This window comes from Cupressus sempervirens, chromosome 5, assembly GCF_028749045.1.
Source record: "Cupressus sempervirens isolate cs-2001-9-10 chromosome 5, ASM2874904v1, whole genome shotgun sequence".
NCBI lineage: Eukaryota > Viridiplantae > Streptophyta > Pinopsida > Cupressales > Cupressaceae > Cupressus > Cupressus sempervirens.
Window position 1 is genome coordinate 395859470 of NC_143122.1, and position 18092 is coordinate 395877561.

General features: G+C 35.7%; 1 protein-coding gene across 3 annotated transcripts in view; it reads right to left on the reverse strand.

Moving 5' to 3' along the window:
• RAD51C (RAS associated with diabetes protein 51C) overlaps positions 1–18092 on the reverse strand; it is a 172943-nt gene that overhangs the window by 10816 nt on the left and 144035 nt on the right. For 2 of the 3 annotated variants that reach the window (XM_089830792.1, XM_089830791.1), the window contains exon 8: positions 11127–11193. In XM_089830792.1, the coding sequence (XP_089686918.1) occupies positions 11127–11193 (67 nt within the window). Of the gene's footprint in view, positions 1–11126; positions 11194–11337; positions 11395–18092 lie in introns of those variants that run through there. The other variant, XM_089830793.1, reaches the window with a different exon arrangement.

Genomic DNA, 18092 nt, shown 5'->3' on the forward strand with positions numbered 1-18092 from the left:
AATTGTTTTTGTAATTTTTCTCTTTGTATAATGCAAAATGTGAGTTGACGCTAAAAATTAAGAAGTTAAGCAGTAAATGAATTATTTTTTGTGATTTTTGATATAATTGAAATGAATGCAAGGTCTAACTAGGTTATGCAAAATAGTTGAAATGAATGCAAGATCCAACTACCAATTCAAGAAGGTGTCAAAAGCATGAAAGGTTCACCAAATGTAAAGGAGAAAATAGTGGTCTCTTCCACCCTTACAATTGGGAATCAAGAGGAAGAGATCAAACCCACAAAGTAGATGTGGCTAAAGCCACTAAGGGAAAAGGGCTAAAGCATGGGACTTCAACTTTGCAAGTTTGGTGGTTTCCTTGGCATTAATCCCCAAGTATGAAGATATGTGTGAATCTAATATAGAAAAGGAGACGTAGGGGTTAGAGATTGGAGTGTGTGCACCTTTAAAATCAATGGACGAAAAAGGCCAGATGACTAATTTGCTGCTGATCAAAAGCTAAAAGTGACCTAATTTCTGCTCTTAAGCCTCCAGAAATTGCGAAATCTGAAATGGGTTGGCATCTATTTCTGATGCTAGATAGGGATGACTTCAACCTTGACCCAGGGATAGAGACGACCTCGTCCCTTACTTAGACCAAGAACTGATGCTAAAATCCCCATATCCACACTTCAGACTGTCAAATTTGCAACTAGTCTGACCTCACCCCTTACCTTGGAATGTCGTATCTCAGAATAAAAATACAGATCTAGAAAGTGCTTCAGTGATAGCCCTTGAATATGTGCTTGAAACTTTGCTCTGAGCCTACACTTGCACAAAATAGAGGAGGGAAATTGATTGGTAAGGAGGGGCTTGCCTCGGTCGAACCCCAATTGAGGAATCAACCTTAAATTGAGAGAAATTGATAAAGGAATGCTAACATGTAGTAAAAGTAAATATAACAATGTAGAATATCATAGCAATGCTGATGCGATTAAGTTTAATATGTGATCAACTATGTTAATGCAATAGTCTTAACACAGAAATAAAAAAAGAAGTTGTGTAAGAAAAAACCTCATGTAATATATGTTTGCAATATGCCTCAATGATGAATGCTTGGGCGAATGTAGATCTCCTCTTTAATGACCAAAGCTAGATCTAGAAGAGAAACACATGATGGAGGATGAAGATCTTGAATACTTAGATGAAGAATGCCTTGATTGCTTGAAACTCCTTGAATACACTTGATTGGTTTCTTGTTTTGGAACTCCTTGAATGCACTTTGAGAGCTTGAACATGGATAGCATGTGTGTGTAGAAGGTTACCAAATGAGGATAGAAGGCCTTCTTTTATAGAGATTTCAAAGAAAACCTTGAGAAGGGCTAACTTAGGAAGGTGGGAAGAGCAATATTTGACATAGTGCCTAGAATTTATTTAGGAAAATGACCTTCATAAAGAGTGACCTTGTCTCTTACCCTAGGAGAGGAACGAGATTGTCAATGACTTGGAGTTGAAAGGGCCCAGAAATGGGCTTTGGATCCAAGAAATATTGTAAAATCAAGGAAAATGGTGGTATATGCAGCAAAACGGTCAGAAATGCATTTAAAACATTAATTATGCAATTGGGGGAACTAAATGGGAAGCCATGCATAGAAATCAATGTCATCATTTACCATCTTAAAATCGGTAGCTCAAGGATTGGGTGAACCACATTAAATCTTTATGTCTTCAATTCATTTATGTGTGCTTTATTCCTTTGTGATATTGGTTATATTTACATGTAATTGTTATTTTTGTTTCACTAATCTTAACAAGCAGTGTCAAAGCCCAGTTGTTTCAATTAGTCTCTGCAAGAAAGTCTCACGGTTAAGTGAGTCTCACAATTGAGTGGGAGCAATGATAGACAAGGGTAAGATAAATGTTGAGAAGGTTAATGGGCAGAACTTTTAGTTATGAAATATGCAAATAGAGGATTATAATTTATCTTTATCAGAAGGATTTGTGGCGACCATTAGGAGGAAAATCCAAGAGAGACCCAAATATGACTGACAAGGACTGGGATATTTTGGATAGAAAGGCACTTGGAAGTATTCGTTTATACCTAGTACAATTGGTGGCATTTAATATTACAAAAGCGAAGACAACTAAAGATTTGATGGAAATCCTAGCAAAGTTGTATGAAAAGCCTTTGGCTTTGAACATGGTATCTCTTATGAAGCATTTATTTAATATGAAGATGGTAGGTAGGTTTGTTGCTGATCATTTGGGTGAGTTTAATAAGTTTACCAGTCAATTATCTTTCATAAATGTCAATTTTGATGAAGAAATTAGGGCTCTCTTGATTCTTTGTTCTTTACCTATAAGATGGAATGGCTTGGCAATGGCAATGAATAACTTTGTTTCTAGTTCTAATGCCCTAATATTTGATGATGTTATTGTTGTTATTATGAATGAGGAAACTAGTAGGAAAAGTTCAAGTGGCTACATTAGGAAGTGACTTGAATGCACAAAGCAGAGGTAGAATGAATGAGAAAGGAAACAACTCTGGAAATCATGGAAAATAACAGGAAAGAGGTCTCAATTTAGAGGACCAAGAGATTGTTGGTACTGTGGGAAACCAAGACATAAGAAGAAAGATTGTTGGTTCCAAAAGAACAATTAAGGAGACAAACAAGAAGGAAAAAAAGAGACAAACAAGAAAGAAAAAAGGAGGCAAATGTGGTAAGTAATAGATTCTAAGAGGATGTTTGCTTCTTTCCTTGGAATATGTTGATGATTTATTTGCTTTAGATTCAGGGGCTTCATTTCATGCTACACCCCATAGAAGTTATTTTGTTGATTATGTCAAAGAAGATTTTGGGCTTGTTTATTTGGGAGAAAATGAACGTTGTCAAATTGTCGGAAGGGGAAGGATTAAGAGTAAGTTGCATAATGGGAATCATTGGCTACTACAAGAGGTAAGACATGCTCCAAGGCTAAGTAATTTAATTTTACCAAGGCAGTTGGGTGATGAGGTTGGACAATTACTTTTAATGATAAAAATTAGAAGGTTTCAAAAGGTTCCTTATTAGTAGCAAAAGGTGTGAAAGTACGCACCTTATATCTTTGTACAACTCATATTGTTTCTTCTACTTTAATTGTTTCAGAGAAAATTCAATGTTCGAGAATAGCTGCAATAGGTGAGCAGGAAGAACATCAAATGGTTGGTGTAGATTTTGAAACAACACTATGACATAACAAACTTGGGCACATGATTGAAAAGGTATAAAATTACTTCATTCAAAGAATGTTTTACGAGGTCTAAAATGTGCCAATATGGATTTCTATGAAAGTTGTATTGATGGAAAACAGAAGAGAGTTTCCTGAAGGGTGTGAAGGAAAAAATAAATAAGAAACTAGAGCTTGTGCATACAGATGTATGGAGACCAACTCAGGTATCTTCCCTTGGTGCCTCACTATATTATGTTACATGCATTGACAATGCAACTAAGAAAGTATGCATTTATTTCCTTAGACAAAAATCAGATGTATTTGAAACTTTTAAGAAATGGAAAAGTTTGGTTGAGAATGAGACTAGTAAAAGACAAATGTTTCATTTCTAATAATGGTGGTGAGTATTATAGCAAAGAGTTTGAAGATTATTGTTTCTCTAATGGTGTTTGCATGTAGAACATAGTTCCAAGGACTCCACGAGAAAATGGAGTGGCTAAACACATGAACAAGACAATAATGGAGCACACAAGGAGTATGCGGTTGTATGTTGGGCTACTTTTAAACATGCGAGCAAAGGATGTTAATACTATTGTATATCTAATCAATAGGGGTCCGTCTACTCCTTTGGGTTGTGGTATTCCAGAGGAAGCATGGACAAGTAAGAAGATGAGTTATTTTCTCAAAACTTTCGTTTATAAAGCATTTGCACATATAGATTCTGAACATAGAACCAACCCGAAAGCTAAATCTAAGAAATGTATATTTGTTGGATATGGTATTGATGAATTTGGTTATAGACTTTAGAATTTTGAAAATCATAAAATTGTAAGAAGTGTTGTATAAAGATTTGTTTAGTGACATTAAAAGAAAGAAAATGATTATGTTGGATGATACTTTAAAGGATAATATTCCAACAATCCCTCATACTCCGCAACGACAACAACAACCACAAACCCCAGCGAATGTTAGACTGTCAACAAGGCTAAGTAGACCTCCACAAAGATATTCTCTTCGTAGTGCCTCTCCCATTTGATTTTTGTATGTCATCTTGAGGGATGCAACCTTGATGATCTTGCTTGGTGAGTGATCATGATTGGGACCATGAGTGGTCTACACCCTTGAGGTGATTTGATTTATGTTACTGTATCAGTTACTTTGATTATGCTTATGGCTGATTTTGAGATTATGATATGTTAGATGGTTCACTGAGGTTTGTGCCAGTGGTTACCAGAATTGATGTGGTATCATGATGTTGTTCCGTGATTACCCTGAGATGTGTGCAGAGATTGCACTGTGTATTACTATCTTGCTACACTAGACTAGATTCCTGTAGTAGTGGTTGGTCATGTTTATGACTATGTTCGCTTATGTGTTTTAAAGTGCTTGTTTATGTTGTATAATCAACCATTATTAAATGCTTAAATGATTAGAAATGAATTGTCCATGTTAGATTTCTATGTTGTTTAGTTGATCATATCTGCATGGTGATGTTTTCTTTTGATATGACAGTATAGTTTTTGAGGATATCTGGTTATCTGGTATTTGGACATATCTTTGATTATGTTAGATGTTGATTTAATGTTATGGTTATTTACTTCATTCTTGCATTGCTATGCTTTATGCGAACGTAAGTGATATAAATAGATTATTTCAGTATAATTGAATAAATAGTTATATTAAGTGATTTAATGCATTTATTGCTCCGGCTATGTTATTATATGCAATTGCACTTCATCATGTTGTTTAGTGTGCAGGATTTATATCCTTGGTAATGGCACCTGGAGTTAGTGATTCAACTATTCATATTTTACCAATGTCATCCCTGTATGGTTGACGTATCATTTTAATTGTTTAATTAATCCTTTCAGTGATTATTAAATCCAAACTCATTTGCATTATGTGATTAGACCCGTGAGTGTGTTTGTGCATTTACAGGTTCGCATTGTCGCGAAGGTAGTTAAGGAAATTTTATGATTTTTGGGGTTTTCGGGCTTTATTTTATTTAACTTTAATTTCTGGCAACTTTGCCATAGATGAATTCCTATTACTAGGAATAGTCTGTTTTCGTTTGGGTGGATTTGGGGTTTAACTAGGTTGGTTGGTTATTTACCCTAATCAATTATTCACTTGAAAAGTGAATAAGTATCTAAAAATGAATTTAATTCCTCACTTCTCACTTTAAAATTAGAAAGTTTGAGAGCAAAACCCAAAATCCTCTTCATGAGGATTTACTGTTCTATTCATTGTGGGAGCTACGGGCATGGGATTGTTGCAAGGATGGTCTCGTTGGATCCAACTCGGGGAGACCTTGGTTTGCCACGACTTTCGGCAACTTCTGCAAGATATTTATTTTATCCGACTGGTTTTTGTTTTTGCCCCTTTTATTGTCAGGTAGGGTTCTCCTGTTTTATTGTTTCAGCTCCATTTTTGCTTTTGTTTTTGGTAGTCATTTGTTAGAAGGTTGAGAACTAGTGTTCCCCTCCGTTTCTGTATGCTAGTTCTACCCGATTGGGCGGGTATGAACATTTCCCTGTTTTCCAGGATGAGGGTTTGGGTTTTTGCACCGTTATGCTGGCCATTTTTGCATACAGACTCCAAACCCAAATTTTATTTGATATTTGTGGTTTTTGTGCCCTACCAACAAATAGGTTTTAATTTCCAAGTTTTTGAGTTTTGAGGTTTTTACCTCGATTTGTGTGCCACTCAATTTTCTCGAGTTTTCTTGGCATGATGTTGGTCATGGACTTGGATTATCTGTAGGATGTCAGTCAAACCTTTATTGTATCTTTTTATGTTTGCATTAGGATGCATGTTGCATCTGTACTCTTGACGTTGTGTTCGGTTGAGTGATTTTATACGTGGTGTTATTGTTTCTTTTGGACCTTTGTTGTTATTTCATGGACACTAGGATTCGTGTAGAATCCATACTCCCAGATTGAGGTTGATTGAGTGTGTTCATGATGTTTGGTCTTATTGCATCATTGGGATTCGTGTAGAATCCATACTCCCAAATTGAGACCGATTGAGTGAGTTCATGATGTATGGTTTTATTGTTCTTTGGGATTTGTGTAGAATCCGTCCTCCCGAGTCTGTTTTTGGTTGAGTGTTTTCTTTGCATCGTGTTCTCATCCAGTCCTTGTGTTATGATCTTCGTCATGGTGGTGTGCCACACACGAGTACGTGCGTGTACATTTGTCGGGTGATTTGCAAGGCCCAAACTTCCGTGGTACTTTTGAGAGTATGATCATTGGGGTTGGGTTGGGAATATGCATGCCTACGGGCACTCATCGTTGGATGAGCATGGGTAGGGTAGGCTAACATATGGAGAGGGTCTCTACCTTCGCAACCCGGTGACTACTTCCCGCGGGTTTGCGTGCAGAGACTTTAAGTGAAAACTAAATAAAACATTGTGTCATAATAAATTTAAGCTAATAAAATGTGTGAACACCTGATTAAATTCGAGGACATATTGTGTGAGCCTTTCGTTGAAGAGCTGAATCAACATGCTTGTCGATGCCAAGGGACTCTCCATGATGTCAGCCCCTACTTAGTAGCCCATAAAATGTCTAACTAGGACCTATTCTATTTTGCATTGTCTTAGGTTCTTGGTTCTGTCATCATTATTGCTTGGCGTGAGTGATAGCCATGGATGTTTGCTTTGAGTATTTGTGGTTGGATCATTATCTCCATCAACATGGTGGGAGTGGACCTACGGGTTTCATGTGGTTGGGAGGTGTAGCTACCTTCACCACTACTAAGGACAGGTGTATAGTGATGGTCTCTTGTCTTGGTGCGGCCGTTGCTAGATGTTTTCACTTGATACTTCGGGTTCCGGAGTATGCTTTCTTGTGATTTATGCTTTCATTGGAATGCTTGGATATCATGTTTAGATGATGTTAGTTTATTTGATGCATTCCTATATTATGATGTTTAGCATATGATTAGATGATGTTATTCGCTTAGTTGGAGTATCTATTGCTTATTGGATTAGCATGCTAGATTTCATGTTCTTATGATGTTATTACACTTTAGTAGTGACACCCTCATAAGACAGCTCCAACAATCTAGTTGTTAGTTTGGAATGTTATGTGCGAGGGATGGCTAGGACTTTCGAGGCCTCATGATGCTATTATAGTTGGGAGGAACTGCGCATGGGTTCTGTTATTTTGATACAGTGCGATGTTGCTTTCTACATTTCCTTCTTATGATGTTCAGTTTATGAACCATGTATAATGCAATGTTTCTTTCCGCATGTTCTTTCTTATGCTGTTATGGTTTGGATGTTAGAGTTGTTTGTTCTCTTTTGTGCTCTCAAGTGATCATTCCTTCATTTACATGGATCCGATACTCCCCGGTGTGGAGGCTTTCATGTTTTTATGCTTTTTTAATCTTGCCTTGTGTTGCGCTATTGTGTTTTCTCGCATGGGAAGGATAGTTTCTCGTGCGAGAATGTACTTTATCGCACGAAGAAATAGAGCGATACTCGCGCAAAGTGTTGAGTATCCTTGCGCGGCTGGCTGCGAATCCTTGCGCAACAAGCTGATAATCCTCGCGCACAATAATGTATATCCTCGCTCGGACTAATGCACTTTCTTGCGCGTAGTGATGTAAAGTCTTGCGCGAGACTTGAGACCAGTGCACTTCCTCGCACGAGAAACAAGGAGCAATTAGGCTTGGCTGAGGAAGTTTTGAAAGTTGGTTTTGGACTCGTTATTGGATTTCACACCTTTCTAGTTCAAAACAGTCTTTCTATGGGGTTTATAATATAAGTATTATACTTAAGATATATATTAATATATACGACGATTCATTTGAGATAGGTTCCAGACCTCTCTAAGTTAAGATAAAGATTCTAAGAAATTTCAAGGTTTCAGAAATTCAGACTTAGCCAAATTTCAAGGCTTCAAGATTTTAGACTTAGCTGAATTTAAGGAGTCAACATTTAACTTTCAGCATGGTGTTTAGGAGATGAGTGGTGGTCACTTTGTGCCCCGTCTTCTGCATGACCACTATTGGTCTCTGCATAATATTCTTGATTATGTTATGTTTAGTGGATATGGACTTGTTTGTTTAACCATGTTAGGAGCTTTTACTTGGAGTTTGGAAGAGGATGTCTCCTTGGTTGATCTCATGATTCATGTGGTCTTTGGTTTGTAAGTCGTGGTTTTGTGCTTGCAGATCTTTGGAAGTGTTTGTAAGACTTCCACTAGTGTAGGTGAACATGTGAGTTTAGCCATTTTCTCTATTCTCGTCACCTTGTCCTGGTGTTTCTTTATTGCACCTGGTTACTTTATATTGTTGTTAAGTAACTTATCTTAAGAAAAAAAATTATTCAGTGCATTGTTTATCCTTATATTCCAAGGATCTCCGGGCAGGGCATTACACTCTCTCGTTGAACTCAATTTTATTAACAAATGTTAGTGAACTAGAAAGATATAATGTTGTGTAGGTGGATACAAGAATCAATAGGAGTTTGCAATGACAGAAGGAATGGACTTATTGCTGAAAAATCAGACTTGGGATTTATGTAAGTTATCTGTACATAAAGGGGCTTTACAAAATAAATGGGTTCACAAGCTAACAGAAGAGAATGGAGGTACGAAAAGATTAAAAGCCACGTTAGTTGTAAATGGACTTGCACACATTAAAAAACAATGATTTTGATGAGATCTTTTCTTCAGTTGTTAAAATGACTTCTATTCACATTGTTCTAACTTCTAACCATTGTGGCTATTGAAGATTTGCATTTGCAACAGCTTGATGTTAAAACATTTTTTCTTCATGGTAATTGGATAAAAAATATATATATATATATATGGAGCAACCATAGGGATTTAAGGTCAAATGTAAGGAAAATTTAGTGTGCAGATTAAAGAAAATTTTGTATGGCTTGAAGCAAGCGCATCGGCAATAGTATATTAAATTTGACAATTTTATGAATGAGCATGGATACAGTCGGTGTCATTCAAATCGTTGTGTTTATTTTAAGAGGTTGGATGATGAAAACTATATTGTTTTATGTTTATATGTTAATGATATGTTTGTAGTTGGGTCTAACATGGATTACATCAAGGGAATAGTTAGCACATTCATTTGCTATGAAGGATTTGGGCTCAACAAAACAAATCCTTGGTATGAAGATTCACAGAGATAGGAAAAATAGAAAATTGACATATCTCAAGTTGATTATATTGAGGTGTTGCAGCATTTCTATATGGCGAATGTCAAAGCTGTTAGCAAATCTATTCCTAGTCATTTGAAATCGACTAAGGAGATGTGCCCAAAGACACATGAAGAGAAGGATAAAACGTCCAAGTTACCTTATGCTTCAGCTATAAGAAGTTTAACATATGTCACAGTATGCACTAGGCCAGAAATTGTACATGTTGTGATAGCCATTAGTAAGTATATGAGTCATCATGGAATTGAGCATTAGAATGCAGTCAAATGGATTCTCAGATATTTGAAAGGTACATCCACTAAATGTTCACATGTTGGGGGCTCTACTACTTATTTACAAGGTTATGTTGACTCAGATTTGACAGGGCATCTAGATAACAAGAATTGTACTACAAGATATGTATTTATTGTTGCTGGGAGAGCAATGAGTTGGATTTCTTGGTTACAAAAGGTGAATGGTTCATCCACTATAGAGGCAGAGTAGTGGATAGTTAAGAATTTAATTTCTGCTAGGTTGAATTTCTTGATTGTAATGTCCCCTTATCAGGTTAGTCAAGATTGATACTCATCTAATCAATCGTAATGTTCATAATAGTCATTCAGTTATCAAATGATGTTATTATTTGGCTTAAGGACTGGAAGTCATAGACGTTATCCAAGTTGCCTAGACACCATCCAAGCACTCCCTCAAAGTTTACAGGTCCAAGTCCGTTTCATGAAGATTTATGGAACACTATCCCTACCCTTGATTGGGATAAGATCCGAAGACCGTCATCCCTATGGCCATCTTAAGGTACACTATCTCCTGTACTTCCTTAAGGGACGTCACTTGGAATATACCGTCATCCCTATGGCCGTCTTCATGCCTATTCAGACATGTTTATTTAATTAATTTGGTTTGTTATAATAATAATATTTTAAGGTATAGATAAGATAGGACTTAATTAAGGTAGGGTTATTGACTTATAATTATGAGTTTATAAATTGATGCTTATTCATTAGTTTATACTCATCCATTTAATATTTCAATATTTATTAATATTATTTATTTAACTACTTAATTGACATTTAATCAGGACATACAAATTATTAATTGTCTAATAATCAATTAGCCATTCTATTCTTTATTTCAAATAAGGATATTGATTATGATGATTTAACATTGTCATATGGTGTCATCCACAAATCGTTATAGAAAATTATTCAGCATAGAAATACGATGCAGGAGATTTTTTTTAAAGCTTCAATTTGCTCATCTTGCAGTTTTCTGTAGGTGCATGTCTGTCAAATGAGATCAAGGAGGCATAACCAGATCCAGAGCACAAGTTTCCATGGTAGGATGCCTAGGTTTGATAATTTGATTACCAACCCACACAAAGTTTGCACTAACAAGGATTGAACTTGTGCCATTCATGTGATGAACTTACTAGTTTGAGATTAAACAGCATGCACCATCTTATCAGAACTAATTGCATGATAGATTGCCTGCAATTCACTACACTAACAACATCCTAGGAAGGTTTCTAAGTTCTTTTATTCTGTATGTAATGGAACAGTAATGCTAATAAAACAGGAAGTTTTGATGATGAAAACTACTTATATTCTTCCATGTGATATCCATTCTTCTTTTAAGTTTATCCATCAAGAGTGATGAATTTACAAAAAACCTTACCATGGCTTATATCAAATTCTATACTTAGAAATTAGCATATCTCTCTTTTTGGCACAAAGACAATCTGTAAGAACAGAATTACCTAAAGCGGGAGCTAGTTGGAATGAACCTCCACTAACTTTCATTGTCACTTGATTCATTAGAACAACCTGCAAAAAAAGAAGAAAATCTATTTGTTATTCTGCTGAAGGATACAAATTTATGCAAAAACAGAATGAAAGATATTATACAAAAATAACACTCTCTCATTACTCAGGTTGATGGAATACCTACATTCAACCAAGAAGGATGCAGTTGATAGATCACTCTTAGTCCAACGGGAAAATGAAAACAATGATTATTTTGGTTTCCTGCTGAAGGATATAAATTTAACAAAACAAGAATGAAAGATGTTATACAAAAAAAACCATTCTCTCATTCCTCAGATTGATAGAATATCTACATACTCCTGAGAAGGAAGCATTTGGTAGATCATTCTTAGCCCAATGGGAAAATGAAACTGATAAATCATAATTATAAAGGGACTAGGAATTGCTTCCAACAACGAAGCCAAAGGCTGTTAAAAGATATCAAGAAGAGATCTATTGTATGGTATTACACCTCGACCATCAAGTTCATCGAAGATATTAAAAAATCTCCAAACAACAAAAGATTTTGCAGAAATGAATCAAGAATAAGCGAGGAGACCAAAGAAAGTTTAACTTAATTGCATTCTCTATAAACCTAAGCAAGATAGCTGATAAAATGAATAGCAAATGGTTAGTACAATAGGCCGAATAAACAGAAATTTAACTTTTAAGCATGCAAACAGGACAAGGCGCAGGATACACATCTAGGGAGATATGACAGTGGCTAAAAGATCCTCTTGTTCTACAGACAGAGAGAAGTCAATATGTTTAAAAAAGATTGAACCGGGCATAGAAAATCCCTCCTGATTTTCGAAACAGGAAGAATATCTTCATGTCAGGAGCTAAGATACTTTGCTATGTGTAAATGAAAACAAGTGAAACCTCAGAGGTGAGCAGAAATAGACTGATCCTCAAAAACATGACAGAATATCAGTCACAGCTCCTACAAATAGGGAGGGTTTGAATCAAAGAAAAAACCCATCAAAACAACAGGAGATCTGAGAGACATGTTGTAACCCAAGGGAGACAAAAGGAAGGTTTGCAATGGTAGCAAAGCAAGTTGGAGAGCAGGTTCCCTTGCCAAAGGAGGCTCAAAAATGATAACAAGGAATGCATCCATAGCAACACCTAAAGATACTCTGGATTTTGCTCCAGTATCAGATGAATCCCATGATTCACCTTTAGGTGTTGCTATGGATGCATTCTCCAGTTGAATTGGAGAATACATCCATAGCAAGACCTAAAGGTGAATCATGGGATTCATCTAATACTGAATTGGAGAATACATCCATAGCAACACCTAACAGTGAATCATGGTATTCATCTAATACTGGAGCCAAATCTGGAGTATCTTGCAGCGAGAACTTCAAGGGGACATGAAGCAAGAGTTGATGACTCATTTGATTTCCTTGCTTGATGACTTGAGTCAACTTGAATTGATTGAGATTCAACCCTTTTGACCTCAAGTAATCTTGAATCTTTTCCTCCTTTGATGGAAAGCTTGCACAAAGTTTGAGCATGAGGCTCAAATGTAGATGAGGATGTGTCATCTTTAGCTTTACTTTTAATTTCTGATCTCAAACCAATCAGACCAGCAGGATCAAAATCTTACTCAGGGTTTATTTTGATGCATTAGAGACCCCTTCTCTCCATCCGGGTATTGCTATTAGCAAGAATAGACTGGAACCTATCCCAAATGGAGGTTTTTTCTTTGCATGACCACGTAGGAAGAAGAATGGGTAACTTCTCCATGTCATGCTGAAAATATTCAGGATTTAGAATTTGATCATCGTCTTCAAAACTAGGAGGAATTGATGCCAAGTTGAAATCAACAGTCTTCTTTGCAGTCAACCGAGTATAATCCATACGTCGTATATCCACCTCGGTATGTACATCAATCCAAAGATCTTCTAGATGATGTATGTGCAAGAACTGCTTCCTCATCTTCTCATGCAACCCTCTCCAATCAAAACAACTCCCGGCTGCAAACTTTTTTAGTGTGATCCTTTGGAGTTCAAACTCCATGTTCTTTGCTTTAGGCGCAATGTCTATTGAGTATTCTCCAATCTTCGAGATGAGATTCCCACTCTAGGCTGATGCAAACTAGATTGATAGCTCTGGACTTCCATAAGTTGCCTTGCTAACTCCATGAGTATGATTTCATCGGTAGGGTAACTTGGTAGTGTGTATGGCCCTCCCTTGAAGCATCTAACTCATAGATATGTGAAGTTGGGGAACTATGAAAACATGCAACTATAGTCATTTACCTTGTTCCATGCTTCATCAGATACTTGCCTATTAGGAAGCTCCTTATCAAACAAGCACATAAAATGCCCAAAGAAGGCATCATGAACCCTTCTGAAGTGTATCCGACTTTGCTTTAAAGGTAGTTGCTTATAGTATTCCCACACATGAACTATAGACCTGTTATGTCTTGTTGATAAACCAAAAAAGGTGCCCAGAGCAGCAGAAATGTATACCATGTAGGAGTTCATGTTGAACACACCAATAGATAGTACATTCACCAATTGTTCACATATTGAGTCACTCACCAATTCAGCCCTAAACACATTCTTTTTTTACCGTATTATGAGTGAGATGTATTTACACATCCAAGTCAAAGGTGTTTGATCCTTGAGCCTTGCCACACGACTGAGAAGTGTGATGAGGTCATTGATTACTTCCTTAAAATCACATCTGTACACTCCTTTGACTCGCCATCTGACAAGATTTGACCTCTTGGTACAATAAGGTGTATCTTCATTTCGTCGTTCCATAGCCTTCTTCCTGGTGATATTTGTAACAACTGGAGTATAAGGAACATGAAATATACAATCAATAGTCTCAGGATCGAGACTAATGATAGTATTTCCATCTTGGTCTTTGACGGTTCGTGAAGCTGCATCAAAGTGTCTTATACATGCAACAATGAATTTTGGTTCATGTGCTGCCAAGGGAAAAGTGGATAGAAATGAATATGATTCTGCTTAATCCACGCCATATCTTTAGTAGCTGCAACATCAACTCTTGCAAGGAAGTCTTCAACGTTCATATGAGAAATATCAGTATCCCATATTCCATCACAATATGAGGTTACTTGTGATGAAGGGATAGAGTTATGATATTAATCGTATTGGTACTTCATCTTCTTTCTGTCTTTGCCCTTTGCTGGAGTAGATTCTCTTGACATTGAAAAATGGTACGCTTGAACAACTATTTCATGAAATCCCATAAAATGAGAACGTCTTAATGTAAAGGATCCATAGCAAGATTTTGACAGATTTTGGAAAAGGTGTGAACGGGCAAAATGAATGGAATGAACAAATGGGTCAAGGTTAGAATGGCTAAATAATGAGTAAAATAATCTAAAATAGGTTTTTTAGGATGAATTACATATGCGAACAGCAAGCTTAGATTTAAGTGAGCAAGGAGAAAAATGAATAACACATTGTGCACCTCGCGTTTTAAGAAGTGCAAACTATGAAATTCTATCCGGCAAGCATATGGGAAAGACTTCAACTATAGGGCAGCCATATGGAGGCACATGAAATGCGTAATGGTGGGTTTTTAACTTGCATTCACATGTAAGGGAAAAACAATCTTATCTTTCTTTTTTGGGAACGAGATTTTACACCCAGCTGCATATGCATGTAAGATGAGACCTTACATATGCAACTTTGGAGAAGAACACGAAAGATAGAAGGAACAACTTCAAATGCACAACCAAATCTAAAAATGGAAGTGACAATGACTTGCAAAAACATTCAGCAAATATATACAAATGCCTTAGAGAAAATAACCAAGGAAAATTACCTTAACTCCACCAAAAATGAGAAAGACAAATCCTTGTCCAAATCTTGAGAAAATCTGAAAAAAATCCAAGTGATTTTCAGATTTTAGATTTGTCCAAAGCCAAGACTTAAATGGATTTCAAAATCTTCATAACATGGTTCGAATTTGGACATGTGGATATGGTTAGAGAAATGCAATGGCCAAAATGTGGAACAACCTTTGACCTAGCAACTTCAAATGCAAAGGCATATAAAAACGGCACCTAGGGCATCAAAATAACTTCCAAAATAATGAAAAACAAGCTTGGAAATGAAAACCCTTACCCTAGAAAGCTTTTTGATGAGATTTGATACAAAAACACCTTGAAATGGAGCATCCATGCAATGAAAACCATGCCCAAAACGGGTTGTTTTGCCCAAACGCATGTGTTGAGAATACATGCAAAAGCTTCTAAAATCGCCGCCTATAGTCTTGCAGGATTTAAACACACTTTAGAAAGGCATTAACATGCTAAGAAATGCATGTATTTCTCCAAAAAATCGCCATCTATAAAAGATAAGGCGTTTTCAAAGCAAAACACATGTATTGGATATCATAGCATATTACAAACATATGCATTTCCTTTCAAAAAGCCGCTCGGCCCTAGATAGAAGAAAAACGGCTTTTAGAAGGGTAAAACCATGTTTCAAAAGACATGTAGATGTAACAAAAATCGTCGTTCAAGACAAAACACGTTCTTAGTGACTTGTGACATGTAATGAAGAAAATGCATTCCCTTTAGGAATTGCCACTCTTAGCATTATAATGATAAAGGCATTTGAAGAAGGCAAATACATGTGTTTTATAACATTTGTAATGGCAAAGAAAATCGCTACCATGAGCTATTATAATGATACCTTCATTTGATGCGTTTTTGAAAGTAATAAACATGTTTTAATGCATATATAATAGGGTAAGAAATTGCCACCCATAAGTTTTTGACCTATGACTTAGTGTATAATGCACTTTTGAGATGTATTGTCATATTTCAAAAATATGCCTTAGAGGAAAAAATCACCACTTTCCCTTTGATAGGGAAATGTAAGTCAAAAACGCATTTCTCAATGGCATTTACGTGTGTTTATAAAACATATGCATTTGCCTCAAAAATCATCACTTATGCTTGTAGACATAAACGAAAGCATCAAAAACCTATGCATTTGGGTCCAAAATCACCACTTTGGCTTAAAATGAATAAATAATTCATTTTAATTCTTCATTTATATGCAAATGATTTTCAAAAACCCACTTTTAATAGTAATTTAAAAACACATGCATTTAGAAATGAACTTTAAATACAATTACATATGCAATCGCATTCAAAAAACACACTTTTAATGATGTTGGGATTTAGAATTTATTGAAAGTGGATTTTCATGGAGTATTTTGCATGTGGATATATGCAAGATGAAATAAAAATCCCACTTATACACTTAAGTTGTCTTATGCAATTATATTTAATATTTAACTATAGTTGTAATAAAGTAACATGAAAAATAACCTTGAAATAAGCTATTTTCATAAAACATAAAAAACTATGGTCAAATCAACTCAAAATGAGTTGAAAATTTTAAATGGGCTATAAAATCCACTTTGAATTTCAAATATAACTTTACATCATGTAATTATTAATAAAAACCCACTTTTATGAGGTTTTTAATAAAAATATGTAGGTTAACCTGAAAAATGCCACTTTTTCCCTTATAACTTGAGCTAGATAACTCCGATTTGGACCTAACTTAGCTTGAATCAAGTGGAATTCCAAGGGCTCTTCACCTAAGGCAAAAACAAGACCAGAAACTATTTACAACATGAATAAAAATTAAAGAAAAGACACTAAAGTTTATCAAAAATTGAGTTTTTGTAATGTGAGAAAGAGAACTCTTACCAATAAACAATTGAGGATAATCTCGATGGAAAACTTTCAAAAGAACACATAAAAACAACTGCATAAAGAACAATTCAAATAAATTGTTTTCATGATACCTTATAAATGCGTTAATCAAAGAGGATGCACCTATGAATCCATGGGAAAATTGCGTAGGGTTGCCTCAATTTTGTGATGTCAAAATTGAGAACATTATTCCCGAGCCAAGTTGTTAAAGTTAGTAGGTAGTTACCAATAGTTGATAACCTTAACCAATGTCCATCTACTATTTATATGTTATTGTTCATACTCAGGGACCTCATTGAAGATATTGTACTTATTGCTTATCTGACAATATCTTCTGAATATGTTCCAAGTTACTTATATTCCTCTGTTTTTGCAAATCTATATTTTTGTTTACTCGGTAATCTTGCAAGTAGAATAAGCAAGTAAACATTTGGCATCATTACCAATTCAAACTTTGGCATATCATAACTCACAAGCAAGAACCATCATCGAGATGGGGCAGCCCATTGATGAACTAGTACAAGCCAATGACAGATGAGAGGATCGACTTGTTAGAGCTCTCAAGATCTATAAGTAAAAAATAGAAATACTCACAAACAATAAGCAAATAATCAACCTAAATGATATTAGACAACATCAATAGGTCATCCTAGGAAGTCGTTAATTACAAACTAGTTATGTAATGACTCTATTTATACAAATGCCCCTCCTTAATTGCAACTTAGGAAACAATGTATATAAAGATGTAATGTCCCCAATTTAGCATGATCATGATAGTGGATGAATTTAGCCTATTATGGGGTCCTTGTAAGTTTATACTAACGATTAGAGGACCCTGTTGAGGGTTATGGCTTTGTTTGGTAGGAATTACTATTTATAGTAAGTCAATGGATGGTTCTCATGAGTTAGAGTGAAACAATGCTCTCAGTTTCTTTTTTTGGCTTCTAGTTTGGACTCCAAGAATCTTGGAGGGAATGTATATTTTTAGTAACTCCCCCTGTTAGGTTCATCCATCCTCTTTCTTCATTAGGATCACTCATGTGCTATCAGATTTCAATTTTGATGCTTCTTCGGTCATTTTTGCAAGATGGGTGAATTATGATTATTATTTAATTAAATACATTGAGTTTGCTATTTTTGTTGGTATTGTATATTGGCCACCTCAGTATCATAGCTCATTGGAACTGGGTTGAAA